Consider the following 15513-nt stretch of genomic DNA (forward strand, 5'->3'; position numbering starts at 1 on the left):
ACACCAGGGGCTGGGTGGGTGCAGCGTTCCCAGAGCCCTTGTGGCACGTGTTCTTGCTCCCGTCCTGGCCACTGGGTCCCCAGAGTTCCCAGAGGCTGCCTTATCTCAGATCACTCATTCAGCAAACATTTCCCGAGCATCTAGCATGCCACCAAGCCCAGTGCTGCCTATCTCACCGTGACTGTGGAGTTAGGGCTGAGTTCAAAACCCACCTCTGCTGCTCAGCTGTGTAACCCCAGGCAAAGTAACTTCTCTCTGCGCCTTGTTTCCGTCATTGCTCACCCGAAGCTTTTATGGTGTTGTTGTGCGGGCTCTCTGAGCAGACGCTTAAGACAGGCTCAGCACCCCCATGGCCCACAGTCCTGGTTAACCCCATCGAGGGCCTTCAGGTGGGAAGACACGTGGAAGCTGATGGGTCCAGGTGGTCAGATCTAGGTAGCTGCAAGGGCATGGACAAGGCCCCAGGTAATATGGTTGCCAACCTCGATTTTGGCTGCAGAAGTAGTTACAGAAGGCCACCTGGAGGAGGGAGGTGCCATAGGACCAGGTGACAGTCAGCTGGACAAGGAGTCACCGCAGTAGGCCTGAAGAGTCGGGGGCAGCCTGCTGGGGCTGGCGGGCCGGCAGCCTTGGGGAATGCTGGAGCCTGGAGGATGGCACCGGTGTGGCCGTGGGTGGTCGAGGATGTCCAGATGGGCGTGAGGAGCAGAGGGGACTGCTCTGATCCCAGGAAGGAGGAGCCACTGGAGGAGATTGAAGCCTCGGAGGAGCGTGATCAGACCTGCCTTTTGGGAAGCTCCCAGGGCAGCCGCGGGCTTGCCTCCCACTCTCAGCAGCCATTGTGCCGTTTGTTACTCCATGCCCTTGGACCTCAGGTCTTGAAAGGACCTTTTGTGCGGACCGTTTTTAGCAAAAAGTAAGGTAAGGCACATTAGGAAATTCACGACAACACGTCTGTCTGCCAGCCGCCCGGAACCTCTGAGCGCAAGGAAACCGGCATGGCCACATTTGGCTGCTAGAAGGCCGTCCGTGGACGCTTCTTGGCCCTTATCTTTCTTGTTTCTCTGCAGTTTCTGACATCGCAACCACACTCCTCAGCGGGCGTCCATTGGCCTCTGAGTTGCCGCTCTCTCTCGTTTTGCCCATTTCTGTCGAATCTCCTGGCCCCTCCCCTTGGATGTAGGCCCCTCCTGCTCGGGCCTGGGCGGCCCCCTGACACTGCCCTCTCTTCGGGTCTGCTCTGATTCTCGCCAGTGTGCCAGTGACTCGATGTGTGCCGCATCCCAGAGGACTGCTCTAGAGATGCATTGTTCTCTGGGACACCTCGGAGGTCCTACAGCTGCCACAAACCTGGCCTTTGCCCTGAACTCTCTCCCCAGACCTGCTCTTTCTCACCTGCTCTCTCTCCACCGCAGACCTGCTCTCTCCCACCTCATTGAGTGACACCGCCGTCCATGCGACTGTCCTCATTGGAGACCTGGGCGTTATCCTGGCCTCCGTCCTCTCCTCACCCTCGTGTTCACTCCACGGACATTTCCTGAGCACCCACTGGGGTCAGGCTCTGTTGTGGGCTCTGGGACACAGCCGTGAATGAGGTGGAAGTGGTCAGTGTTCTCAGGGAGTGTTAGACTCTGGTGGAAGGGACAGACCATAAACGAGGACAGGGGTCATAGTGCAGCAGTGTAGTGGGCAGTGAAGGAAAAGTGGACAGGTTATGACCTTTCAGGCAGGGCAAGCAGGGAAGACTTCTTGGAGGAGGTGCCGTCTTTGGTGAGGCTTGAGAAATTAGAAGAGGCCCAGGCATCCTGGACAGAGAGAACTGCAAGTGCAAAGGCCTCGAGGCAGGAGTAGATGTGGACGGCTCAGAGAGCAGCTGGGGGACCAGGGTGGCCGGAATGGAGTGAGCTGGGGTGGGGGCAGAGGGGTGAGATGGACAGAGCAGCCGTGGGGATAGAGGTTTGTCACCTCACCATTGCCTGTCTCCCTTCAACCTGTCCTCTGCTCTCTCACCTGGGGCCTGCGGCCCAGGCTCCAAGACCATCCTCACGCCCCCTCGACCAGTGCTCCAAGGTCTCCCCCTGGACTGCACCCCTGTTCTGTCCCGCGGCTTCAGCCACCGCCGTCCCTCTGCCTGTGTAGCACCTGTCCCTTCAGGCCTCAGTGTGAAGGTCACACCCTCGGGAGGCTCTCAGCTTCTCCTAAGTCGGCGTCCCAGTTCAGAGACCCTGTTTGTTTTGGTCACCTCTGGTCCCCGGGCCCAGCATGGTGTGCGGCAGAGGGGCCCGCGGTGTGTGCCGGGTGGGTGAGTGGACCTCTCCGGAGCCCTGGACATGAGGGCAAGCAAAACAGATGCTTCCTCTTTCCTTGGAGCACTAGGGGCCTTGAGGCTCCCTGCCAGCGGCAGTCCCCAAAGTCATATACCTGAGAAGGAAGGTGGGGCCTTGGGAAGCCCAGGAAAGCAGTGTTAGGGAGCAGAAGGGGCCGTGCGGGGGGTGAGAACTGGTTAGGACCTGGACTCAGCTTTGCTGGCTGTGACCTCAGGCGGCTGGTGCCAGAGTTCTAGGCATCGCTGTGCATCTCTGTAAAAATAGTGGCCCCACCTCGTGGCCGGTCAGTATAGATTCTGGGCAAGGAGCACAGGAGAGGGGACATGGGAATCCCTCAGTCCGGGCCTGGCTCTCCCACTGGGTGCCTAAGAGGCCCTAAGCGGCCTTGTGAACCTCAGCAGGAAGAGGGCACGGACCACGAAAGAGAAGCCAGGAAAGAGGTTCTCGTTTTGATTCTCTCCCTCTCTCCTGGCTTGAAACAATGATGACCGTTGACGCAGGCGGCTCCCAGCTTGGTCAGCTCAGCAAGGCCGACCTCCGCACGTAGCTGGGCCCTGCAGCTGCTGCCCACATGAGCTCACGAGAGCGGCGTCAGCTGTAGGCGGCGTCTCCAGATGGAGCCTTGCTCAGCCTGGCGGAGCCTCAGGCTGCCTCCTTGTTCCTTCAGGGAGGCGTGATGGACGTGTACCCAGCTGCGTTTATTCCAGCGCACAGCGTGGTGCGTTCGGTCATTGTATATACCCAGGAAGCCAGAAGCACACACCCTGTCACCCCCTAAAGCTTCCTCACGCCCCTTGTGTCCAGCCCGTTCCCGGAAAGCCACCGGTTTTCTGTCACCGTTGGTGAGGGTTTTATGTAAGTGCGTTTTATGTGGGACAGGATATGGGACTTGCTGTCTGTTGTCTGGTGGCTCACCTGCTGTGGCTCGAGTCAGTGGTCTTCCCTTCTCGTGGCTGAGTTGCGTTCCGGATGGACACAGTTCTTGTTTCTGGTCGCCTGTTGAAGGACATTGGTGCTCACTCTAGTCTGGATCCGTCGATCGATCTGTTTATCTATTTATAAAGTTTATTTATTTATTTGGAGAGAGAGAGCGTGCGTGTGCATGAGCTGGGAAGGGGCAGAGAGAGAGGGAGACGGAAAAGATCCCAAGCAGGCTCAGCGTTGTCAGCACAGAGCCCAATGAGGGGCTCGAACTCACTAACCATGAGATTATTACTTGAGCCAAAATCAAGAGCTGGACACTCAACTGACCGAGCCACCCAGGCGCCCCCAGTCTCTGGGTCTATTTAAAACAAAGCCGCAGCGAACGTTTGTGTGCGAGTCTTGGCCACAGGTGGCTTTTAGTGGATGTGAACACTCAGCAGTGTCCCCTGATTGGGTACCCTGACACAGGCAGAAGAGCAGAGTGCATTAGCGTAGGAAAGGCCCTGAGAAGGTCTGCAGTGAGAACCTACAGGATGTTGTTTTCACCTGGCATCTCCCAGTTGACTGAGTTCTGGACTGCGACCTCGTATTGCTTTCCCCCGCGAGTTGGCCCCTGTGGAGTTCACTCTGGGAAATGCGCTCCTTGAGGGATTCCCTGGGGGATAGAGGTCAGCGCGGCCTGGAGTCTCTGATGGCCAGGGGTGTGAGTGGGGTCCTTGCGGCAAGGGAGGTTGGCGCGTCTCACGCCCCACCGCACGCATCTGGCTGTGGGCCTCCAGATGGAAGCAGCCTCACCTCCCACCCCCGCCTAGGTGCTCATCTGCCGGAACTACCGTGGCGACGTGGACATGTCCGAGGTGGAGCACTTCATGCCCATCCTGATGGAGAAGGAGGAGGAAGGGATGCTGTCGCCCATCCTGGCCCACGGGGGAGTCCGCTTCATGTGGATCAAGCACAACAATCTGTATCGTATCCCTTTGCGGGGGAGCCCCCCGGGGGCCTCCTGCGTGGGTGTGTGCGTGTGCGCGTGTGTGGGCCCGCAGGCAACCGAGAGTGGCCGGCACCTGGCCTAGCCTGGCCCGGGGCTGGCTCGGGCGCAGCAAGGGCCGTCGGGCACACCCTCCCGGAGCTCCCTGCGGCCTGAAGAGATGAGCGGAGAACACGGTGGCAAGTGTGACGGGAGCTGGGCGAGGAGAGGGTGTGGCAGGGGACCTCATCTAGTCTGGGAACCCAGGAAGGCTTCCCTGAGGAGGTGACATCCAGAGGAGCCCTGCAGGAAGGCCAGGTGTCCACCATCCAGAGCAGTGGGCAGACGCCAGGAGCGATAGACCTGGGCAGAGGCTCTGCAGAAGGAACAAGCTCATTCTGGAAGCTGCAGGAGGGGTGGCGAGAACACCGGGAAGGGGTATGTGGTGGGAGCAGGCCCAAGTGGTCAGCAACGCTGCGGGGTCTCGAGGGACGTCACCGTAGATGTGATGAGAAGCCTTCCGGGGGTTTTAGGCGGGGGGTGGTGACACAAAATCAGATTTGCATTTTCTGAAGGTTTCTGGCTGCTGAGCAGAGGCCAGGCTGCAGGGAAGCCGGAGTGGATGTGGGGAGGGGGAGGGGGCCAGAAAGGCCCGGTCGGACTGTCTGGGTCCCTGAGGTCCAGCTCCTGCCCCGCCTCTGTTTCTCCCTCACCTCTCTGGAGGGCCCGGGGGGCTGCTCGCAGAGTGCTCAGAGAGAGTACCGCAGGTGGCTTGGAACCCGGAAGCTGGACGACGGTGAAGGCGCCCGGGTCTTGGGGGAGGGGGGGGGGTGTAAGCCCAGTGGGAGCCGTCAGACCAGTTTCCGGTTGGGCCCTGGCTCCACGTGGGCAGCGGGGAGGAGACAGCGGTGGCTCACCCCTCCAGGTGCCGCTGCCCGGCGCCCCCGGCCTCCCCGGCCTGTCGCTAGTTCTGCTGTCCGGTGACGGTCTCCAGCCAGCCCAACCTTGTGGTGCCCACTGGTCCTCCTTAGCACCCGAAGGCATGCAACCTGGGCTGGAGGCCCAGCACCTGATACCTGGGTCCCGGCTCCAGGCAGGAAGTGAGGTGGACGTGGCCCCTGCTGTCCCTGTCACCTGCAGCTCCCAGCTCAGCCCTGGGGCCGGGCGGCCCAGGCCTGTCATGAACGGCCACGGCCTGCGCCCTGGCGTGCCTGCGGGGGAGGAACCGGCCTCCCCGGGGGGGCTCGAGGCCCTTGAGGGAAGGAGCAGGGAGTGTTCAGGACATGCTGCCCCGTGATGACGTCGGAGGGGAGTCTGTGCCACGCACTTCGCACACATTGCCTCAGCGACTCTGCTGCCGGGCGCCCATCAAGCAAGTGAGAAAATGGGGCTCCGTTAAAAAGGTTTGCTTTAGGGGCCAAGGCTTGCAGGAAGGGCCAGACCCAGCGTCGGCCCTGGCTGCCTCCTCTGGAGCCTGCAGTCCTGCCTTCTGCTCCCAGAATGAGCCACACGCTGCCTCCCCACCCTGGGCTAGAGCTCTCAGCGCAGATATCACTGCTTGGGGCAGCCTCCACCCCGCCCCAGCAGCTGGGGTGGGCTCTCGGTGCCCCCTGCTGCCTCTCTGTCATCGAGCGCTTCCTGGGGTTTGGGACCATGTCTGGTGACTGCCTGTCCCGGGCCTGGCTCCGACCCAGTAGCCCACTGAAGGCCTGGTGAATGGTCGGGGGTGGGGTGGAGGGAGGTTCTGAGCCGGGGGTGGGGGTGGGGGTCCTTTCGAGACGCGGGGTGAGTCGGGGTCTGTGAGGCAGCAGTCTGGGCCTCTGAACTCTCCTTAACCGTGGCCGCCATGCAGTGGTTGCTACCTCCAAGAAAAACGCATGTGTGTCGCTGGTGTTCTCCTTCCTTTATAAGGTGGTGCAGGTGAGTTGACCTGAGGAGGGGTGTCAGTCGCCCTGGCTTTGCTGTGTGCTCGAGGGCTGGAGCACTCCTGGGGAGTTCCGGGGCTGGAACCCCAGGGAATGGGAAGGGGAGCTCCAGCTGCCCTGTGTGTGGGACTTTATGGCCTTAGTGTCCCTCTGCCCTGACGAGGGGAGGAAAGTGAGCAGGAGGTGGAGCTCAGGGCAGGTCCGTGCGCCCGGACGTCAGGAGGGACAGGTACGCCCCATAGCTGGCTGTGGGAGGGTGGAGGGTGGCCCGCTGAGGGCCGAGTTTAGGGAGGCAGGCTAGCCGGGAGGAGGGCAGAGCAGCCAGTTCTGCTCAGAGGTGGGGAGGCGCGAGAGCAGCACAGGCAGAGGCCCTGGGGCCACAATGCGTGTGGTCCGGTCGGGAGCATCGGGCTGGCCAGCGTGCCTGGGGCCCGTGGGGGGCTGCGATCAGCAAGGGGTGGGTGGGGCTGGGCTGCAGGGTTGGGGGCAAACAGGACTTAGTGAGGAGTTTTGATTTCGTTCCTGACGAGAGATGGCGGGGGACTTTAAGCGGGGGACTGATGAGACCTGATTGGAGTTGAGATCAGCTCCGTGGCTGCTAAGTGGAGGAAAACTTGAAGGCAACAAGGAGGCCAGCGAGGAGGTTGCTGCAGGCTTCCAGAGCAGAAATGGAGGGACCGGGCTGGGGCAGGAGCCGTGGGGTTGAGGGAAGTGGAGAATCGGACCCGGGAGGCCTGCGGTGAGCCCTCAGGTGGTACCACGTGCAGCTAGCTCAGGAGTCACTGGTGCTGAACACGGGGGGACTGGTCTGGGCCGTGGAGACACGAGGGCGGGAGAGTATGTGTCCCCCTGGGAAGCCCTGAGTGCAGGCTGAGGAGTAGGCTTTCGTGCCAGGGCGGTGGCCCTGTCTCAGGAGTAAAGAGGGGCACCGGCAGGTCCGAGAGGGTGGGGAGAACGTTCTCCTTCCTGCCGTGTCTGGCATTTCCTGTCTGCCTCCGTGACTTTCCTTCGGTGCGGGTGCTAACGAAACTTTTCTCCCTTCCCTCGTTCGGTCGACTTAATTTTCTGTTGAACTGGGGGACATGTGTCCGTGGCCCAGGGGGCTCGGAAGAGTCCGGAAGAGCCACTGGTTCTGTCTCCAGCGGCTCTTGCCCCTCACCTGAGTCACTTGTAGCTCAGAGGCAAAGGGTGACCGTTCACAGCAGGGATTGAAGAGAAGCTCAGATGGGGCCCTAGCCAGACTGGGGGTGACTGTCAGGGAGGAGAGGAGAGAGGGACCCTCGGGAGTGGAGATGCAGGGCTTCTGACCAGGCCCCCGGAGGACGCCCGCACTGCCTGCAGCCCGCGACTTGCCTCACGGGCAGCCGTCGCTGTCCTGCCGCGGCCCCTGGGTCTGAGGTCGTGTCTGTGGCATGTCGCCAAGCCTGGAACGTGGGTAGATGCAGCTTGTGGGCAAGAGGGCTGTTGGTTCTGGGCCCCGGGGCATGAAGGACAAGTGGGTCTGTGCGGGCGGTCCCCCTCCCGCGTCTCAGCCCCCCGCCGCCCCCGCCCAGGTGTTTTCAGAGTACTTCAAGGAGCTGGAGGAGGAGAGCATCCGCGACAACTTTGTCATCATCTACGAGCTGCTGGACGAGCTCATGGACTTCGGCTACCCCCAGACCACCGACAGCAAGATCCTGCAGGAGTGAGTGGGTGCGGTGGGGACCCAGGCTTGGGGCTGGGGGAAGCGAGCGTGCCTTCACGCCCTGTGCCGCCACCCTGTCTCCTGGCCTTTGTGGTTTGTGTTGGGCGGTTTTGGATTCTTGGCCGCTCCGCGTCCCTGCACAGCGTGAGCATTGTTCAGGGCGGTGCACTGGATGCCTGGGTATCAGGGAGTCACCGCCTTTGTTTCCGCTCACGTAACTGAGGCTGAGAGAGAAACGCCTCCTTCTTCACCATCCTGCCCTTCACACACGGATCAAGCACTTTCTGTGAACCCGGCCCCGCGGGAGCGGCTCCCCTTTTCTCCGTTCTCTGACACGGGGCAAGGGTTACTCAGAGAACTGGCCCGCGCCTGCGTCTCGTGCCGTTGTTCCCCGGGGGGGGGCGGGGGGGGGGGCCGGGGTCGCCAGCTCCCCTCCAGGGACTCAGTCCCCTCTGCACGTGGCCGTGGCAGCTGGCGCACACTCCCTGTGGTCCCGCCCCTGCCGGCTCCTTGCCCCTCCCCCACCCCGGCCTAAGTGAGCGCTCTGCGCTCCTGGTCACTTGAGTTCTTTGGGGCTTTTTGGAAATCCTGACATTCTTGTATAAAGCGGCCCAGGTGAAACTGGAGCCTGCCACCGGGAGGGGCTGTTTTCGGAATGTCCGTGCCTGAGCTCCTCAACTCTGGGCCTGGTCCCACAGGTACATCACCCAGGAAGGCCACAAGCTGGAGACGGGGGCCCCGAGGCCCCCAGCCACCGTCACCAACGCAGTGTCCTGGCGGTCTGAGGGCATCAAGTACCGGAAGAACGAGGTGTTCTTGGACGTCATCGAGTCCGTCAACCTCTTGGTAGGGCTTCCTCTCCTTTCTTTTCCGCTGGTGGAAAAATGTTGTCTTCTCCACGATTGACGTGAGAACAAGCAGACTCTGAACAGCAGCAGAGCCCTGGGAAGCCGTTACTTTCTGGGTGACGGCAGATCCGCAGTAGTCAGGCTGCGCTGCGGCTGGCGCTCGTTCAGGCTTCCTTAGCTTCTGTTCTTGTTGGGGGTCCACGCAGGGGCCTTGTGGGCGTTGCTGTGTAAAGCAGGGGGGAGGTTGGAAAGCGCAGGGCTCCGTATTCAGAAAGACCGCCTCACTCACGATCCACTGTCCTTTTGGGCCTCACGCTGTAAATTCACAAACGCGTGTGCGGTCCTCCCGTCGCACCGAGAGCGGTCGCAGCTCTCCTGCAGCTGGTTTTCTTAGGTTTCTTTTCTGTTTGTGCGTGTTTGCTTTTTCCTTTGGTTTTATTTTTTAAGTTCTCACTAAGTCGAATTGACCTTTTTTTCTATTAGTTTTAGCCCACATAGAGATTCTTGTTCCCCTTTGCCGTAATCAGGATACGTGTCACCTCTAAAACCTCCCTCCTGCCGCCTCTCCACCCCCTGGCAGCCGCTGCTCCGGTCGCGTCGCGCTTCGCTAGCCAGTAGACCCCATGCTCCACGCCGCCTCTCTGCCAGCCCGCGCGGCCTGGGCCCGGGGGTCCTGCTCCTGACTGGCGTCGGAGCGCCACATCCCAGTGCCCGTGTCGTTTACCTTCATCTCCTCCCATAGGCGTTTTTCGTCTCACCTGTCACAAGAAGGGCGGGTACAGGTATTAGAGAGCGCGAGCGAGTGCAGTCACATACCTTGTATTACAGTTTGTGGTTATAACTGTCCCATTTGATCTTTGTTGCTCTTCTCTTACTGTGTGTAACTTACGTATTAACCTGTATTACAGATATATACGTTTAGGAGAAAACATAGCACGTGATGAGGGTTCCCAGGCATCCACTGGGGGTCTTGGACCGTCTCTCCTGCAGATAAGGCGGACTCCTCTAATGTTGTCTTGTTGAGGTTGTCATATGCGTGGAATCCCAGAGTATGTGACCTTTTCAGTCTGGCTTCTTCCACTAAGCATAATGTCTTTGAGACTTATCCAAGTTGCTGTGTTTATCAAGAGCTTGTTTCTTCTTCTTTTTTTTAACGTTTATTTATCATTGAGAGAGAGACACAGAGCGTGAGCAGGGGAGGGGCAGAGAGAGGGGGAGACACAGAATCCAAAGCAGGCTCCAGGCTCCAAGCTGTGAGCACAGAGCCCGACGCGGGGCTCGAACTCACAAACCGCGGGATCATGACCTGAGCCGATGTCAGACGCTTAACCAACTGAGCCACCCAGGCGCGCCCCGCCTGTTTCTTCTTATATCCATTTGTATTTATTTTATTTTCGGAACCACACTGTGTTTATCCATTCACCTCTTGAAAGACTTTTGGGTTGTTTCCAGTGTTGGGCTATTGTGAGTGGAGTTGGTATAAACATTTCGTGTGCAGGTTTATGTGTAAACGGAAGTTTTTCTTTCTCGAGGGCAAATACCCAGAGCGGGATCGCTGAGTCACGTGGTAAGCGTATGTTTAACTTTATAAGAAACCGCCAGACCGTTTTCCAGAGTGGCTGCTCCATTTTTGCCTTTTCACCAGCGGTGGATGAGAGTTCTGGTGGTTCTATATCCTCGAGCACTGTTTTGATTTTCTCCATCTTAATAGATGTATTGTGCTAGCTCATTGTAGGTATAATTTGCAATTTCCTGATGGGTGATGATGTTAAATGCGTCTCTATGTGCTGCTTTATCATCTGTATTTCATCTTTGGACAAGTGTCTTTTCATGTCTTGTGAGCATTTTTAAATTGGGTTGTTTCTTTTCTGATTGTTGCATTTTGAAAGTTCTTTATGTATCCTGGATAGAAGTCTCTTGTCAGATACGTGATTTGCAGGTATTTTCTCCCAGGCCATCACTTGTCTTTTCATTCTTTTGGTACAGTGTCTTTCACAGGACAAAAGTTTTTAATTTTGAGAAAATCTAATTACCGATTTTTTTGTGCGTGTGCTTTTGGTGCCACGCTGCCGAACCCAGGGTCATGTAGGTTTTCTCCTGAATTGTCTTCTAAAAGTTTTCTGGTTTTACATTTAGATCCATGACCAACTTTGAGTTAAGTTTTATATAAGCTATGAGGTTTATGTCCATTGTGTGGATGTAGAACAGTGTTCTGCAGTTGTTCCAACATCATTTTTTGAAAAAACTACCCCTTTCTCCGTTAAACTGCCATTGTATTTTTGTCAAAAATCAGTTGGCCGTATTTTGTGAGTCTGTTTCTGGAATCTCTTCTGTTCATTCATCTGTATTATCTATTCATTCACCAACACTGCACTGTCTTTGACAACTGTAACTTTATTAAGTCTGAAAATCAGGTAATGAGATCCTTCCAGCATTCTTCTTTTTTCAAAATTGTTTTAGCTATTTAGTTCCTTTGCATAAAATATTAGCATCAGGAGGTATCTGGGTGGCTCAGTCAGTTGAGTGTCTGACTTCCAATTTTAGCTCAGGTCATGATCTCATGGTTGTGGGATTGAGCCCCACATGGGGCTCTGCACTGACGGCTCGGAGCCTGCTTGGGATTCTCTCTCTCCCTCTCTCTCTGCCCTTCTCTCGCTTGTACGCATGCACACACACTCTCTCTCTCTCTCTCAAAATAAATAAATATATTTTTAAAAAGTTTAAAATGTTAGCATCAGCTTGTCTGTGTCTACAAAAAAAATCCTGCTGGATTTTGATTGGGATTTTATTAAATAACTATTAAATAATCAGTGTGGGGAGTGCCTGAGTGGCTCAGTTGGTTAAGCATCCGACTTCAGCTCAGGTCATGATCTCGCAGTCCGTGAGTTCAACCCCAGATTCAGGCCCTGTGTTGACAGCTCGGAGCCTGAGCCTGCTTCGATTCTGTATCTCTCTCTCTCTGCCCCTCCCTGCTCACACTGTCTCTCTCCTCTCTTTCACAAATAAACATTAAAAAAAAATTTTTAATAAGTAATCAGTGTGGAAAAGAATTGGTATCATTAGTATATTAAGTCTCACAACCCACAAATGCTGTATGTCTCTCTAGTTAGGTCATCTTTTTTTTTTTTTTTTTTTTTAACATTTATTTATTTTTGAGAGACAGAGACAGAGCTTGAGTGGGGAAGGGGCAGAGAGAGAGGGAGGCACAGAATCTGAAACAGGCTCTAGGCTCTGAGCTGGCAGCACAGAGCCCGACGTGGGGCTCAAACTCATGAACTGTGAGATCATGACCTGAGCCGAAGTTGGACACTTAACCGACTGAGCCACCCAGGCACCCCTAGTTAGGTCATCTTTGATTTCATTCATAAACATTTGGTAATTTTTACCATGTATATGTTATGTTAGAGTTATACTTAAGTATTTCGTATTTTTGAAAGTATCATAAATTGTATATTTTAGATTTACTTGGTAGAAGTCACTTGTGAAACTATCTGAGCCTAGAGATTTCTGTTCCAGAATATTTTTAACTACAAATTTCAATCCTGTAATAGTTATAGGATTCTTCGGGTCTTGTGTTTCATCTTGGGTGAGTTTTGGCAGTTTATTGTTTTTAAGAAGCTGATCTACTTCATCAGAGTCATTGAGTTTATGTGTATAGTGTTCTCTGTAGTATTCCCTTGCTGTCTTTTTAATGTCTGCAGGGTCTGTGCTGATGTCCCCTCTTTCATTCCTGATATCAGTCACTTATGTCATATTTTTTTTCTTTGTCAGTCTTGTGAGAGTTTCATCTATTTTATTGGTGATGAATTGGCTTTTACCAAGAATTGACTTTTGATTTCATTGATTTTCCATTTTCCATTTCATTGATTTCTGTTCTTGGCTCTAGTATTTCTTTCTCTGTGATTTGAGTTTGTTTTGCTCTTCTTTTTCTAGTTTCTTAAGTTGGAAGCGAAGATGCTGATTTGGAATCTTTCTTTTCTAATATAAAGATAATGTCGTACATGTGTAAGCAGTGCTTTAGCTACGACCCATAATTGGTATGTTAGATTTTCATCTTCAAAATATTTTCAAATTTCCCTTGAGACTTCAGTTTTGACTCATGGATTATTTATTTATTTATTTATTTATTTATTTATTTTAATGTTTATTTTTGAGAGAGAGAGAGAGAGAGAGAGAGGGCATGAAGAGGGGAGGGGCAGAGAGAGAGGGAGACACAGAATCCGAAGCAGACTTCAGGCTCTGAGCTGTCAGCACAGAGCCCGACATGAGACTCGAACCCACCAACTGCGACATCATGACCTGAGCTGAAGTTGGACTCCTAACTGACTGAGCCACCCAGGCACCCTGACTCATGGATTATTTAATGAAAGTGTGTTAATTTTTAAATGTTTACCTATTTTTCTGTTACCTTATTGTCGTTGTTTTTTTGTTTTTAATTTAATTACATAATTGTTCAAGAATATACTTTCTATGCAGTGCCTAGGTGACTCAGTCAGTTAAGCATCTGACTCTTGGTTTCGGCTCAGGTCATGATCTCATGGTTCGTGAGTTCCAGCCTTACATCGGTCTCCATGCTGACCATGTGAAGCCTGCTTGGGATTCTCTCTCTCAAAATAAATAAACTTTAAAATATATAAATATACTTTTTATAATGCCCATTCTTTAAAATTTAAGGTTTGTTTTAGTGACCCAGAATGTGATCTCTCTTGCCAAACGTTCTAGGTACACTTGAAAAAAATATATATTTTGCTTTTGTTGGGTGGACTGTTCCGTAATTGCCAATTAAATCCTGTTGGTTAGTGACATTTATTTCTTCTAGCTTTTCTTACTCATTTTCTGTCTACTAGTTCTACCTATTATTGATAGCGTTAAAAGCCCCAGCTGTTAATTGCAGATTATGTCTTAGCATATTTTGAAGTTATGCTGTTAGGCACAGGCACATTTAGGATTCGTATGTTTCCTTGATGAAATGACCCTTTCTTTTTTCATTATATAAGGTCCCTCTTTATCCCTGGTAATTTTTTTGCTCTGAAGTCTATTTTGCTATTAATATTGTCACTCCAGAGATTATTCCATCAGTGTTTACACACTATGTGTTTTTCTATCCTTTTACTTCTTTTTTTTAATCCTTTTATTTTTTTGAAGATTTTATTTTTAAGTAATCTCTACATCCAACATGGGGCTTGAACTCATAACTCCAAGATCAAGAGTCATACATTCCACTGACTGAGCCAGCTAGGTGCCCCTATCCTTTTATTTTATTTTTTTAAAGTTATTTAAATTCTAGTTAATATACACGGTAATGTCAGTTTCAAGTATACAGTGTAGTGATTCAGTACTTCCATACATCATCCAGTGCTCAAACTGGGTCATTTTTTTAACATCCATTCTGGCAGTCTCTGTCTTTTAATTGATATGTTTAGAGCATTTATACTTACTGTAACTGTTAATTTGTTAGATTAAAATGTCTGCCATTTTATTGTTTTTGTTGCCTCTGTTTTTCATTCCTTTGTTTTTTTTTTTTTTTTTTTTTTCCTATCCTTCCATGGTCTGTTTGAATGTTTTTAATATTCCATTTCATTTCTTTATGGTGGTTGTTACCATATCTCTTTATATAGTTGTATCTAGTGGTTGCTATAAAATGCATACTTACCTGCTTAGAATCAATATTTCACCACTTCACTTGGAATCCAGAAAGTTTCCTACCCCTCAATGCTAGAGCTGTTTTATACATTAATCTAGATGCATTGGAAACCACCTCCGACAGTGGTAAGATTTGTTGCTCTCAGTTCTCAAACATGCTTTAAAGCAGTCAAGACAATAACCCATTTAACTCAGACATTTGGCACTTCTGTGGCTCTCCCTCGATTTCCTGACTTTTCCCAGGTTTCCTTCTGGTATCATTTCCCTTCTGCCTAAAAAGCTACTCTTAGCTGTTCTTTCAGAACAGGTCTACTTTGCTTTTCCTCCATCTGAGAATGTCTTCGTTTCTGCTTCATTCTGAAGGATATTTCAACTGGATACAGGTTCTGGGTTGACAGTTGTCCTTTGGCTCCTTGAAAATGTTGTGACATTCCCTCCAGTTTCCATGCTTCCTGGTGAGAAATCCATAGTCACTCGAATCCATATTTCCCTGTAGGTAACACATTGCTTTTCTCTGGATGCTTTCCAGATTTTTTCTTTGTCTTTAGTTTTCAGCAGATAGATTTGCTGTGTCTGGGTATGGATATCTTTAGGTTTCTACTGTTTGGGGTTTGTTCATCTTCTTGTATCTGTTTGGTTATGTCTCCTACCAAAATTGGGATGTTTGCAGCCATTATGTTCTCAAATATGTTTGCCCAGTGACATGAATATCAGACCTTTAGTCAGTGTCCCAAGGGCCCCTGAGGTGCTGTTTCTTTTATCCCATCTTTTTTTTTTCTCTTTGTTGTTTAGATTGGATGCTTCCTTCTGATCTGTCTTCAAGTTCACTGACCCTTTCCTGTTTTATCTCCATCCTTTTGTTGAGCCCATCCAGCAAGTTTTGTATTTCAGTTACTGCATCTTCTAGTTCTAAAATTTCCATTTGATTCTTCTTCCTATAGTTTGCTTCTTTACTGAGACTTTCTATGTGTTTGTAATTTTTACATAACTGTTTAAAGTCTTTTGTCAGATAATTCCAACATTTGCATCAGCATTGGCATCTGTTGATTGTATTTTCCGTGTGAGTTAAATTTTCTTGGCTCTTTGTATGCTGAGTATTTTTAGATTGTATCTTGGACCTTTTTGAATGTTACATTATAAGATTCTAGGTCTTATTTAGATTATACAGAAAATGTCCGTATTTGTGTTCGAGCTG

The 15513-nt window shown here is 52.2% G+C and overlaps 1 protein-coding gene across 1 annotated transcript in view; it reads left to right on the top strand.

The window, feature by feature from the left end:
- Positions 1–15513, top strand: part of AP1M1 (adaptor related protein complex 1 subunit mu 1) — a 29297-nt gene that overhangs the window by 1466 nt on the left and 12318 nt on the right. Inside the window, exons 2-5 of the mRNA XM_060630530.3 lie at positions 4064–4220; positions 6071–6138; positions 7697–7827; positions 8526–8673. Of these exons, the coding sequence (XP_060486513.1) occupies positions 4064–4220; positions 6071–6138; positions 7697–7827; positions 8526–8673 (504 nt within the window). The remainder of the gene's footprint in view (positions 1–4063; positions 4221–6070; positions 6139–7696; positions 7828–8525; positions 8674–15513) is intronic.

Source organism: Panthera onca, chromosome A2 (genome assembly GCF_046562875.1).
Source record: "Panthera onca isolate mPanOnc1 chromosome A2, mPanOnc1 haplotype 2, whole genome shotgun sequence".
Taxonomy (NCBI): Eukaryota; Metazoa; Chordata; class Mammalia; order Carnivora; family Felidae; genus Panthera; species Panthera onca.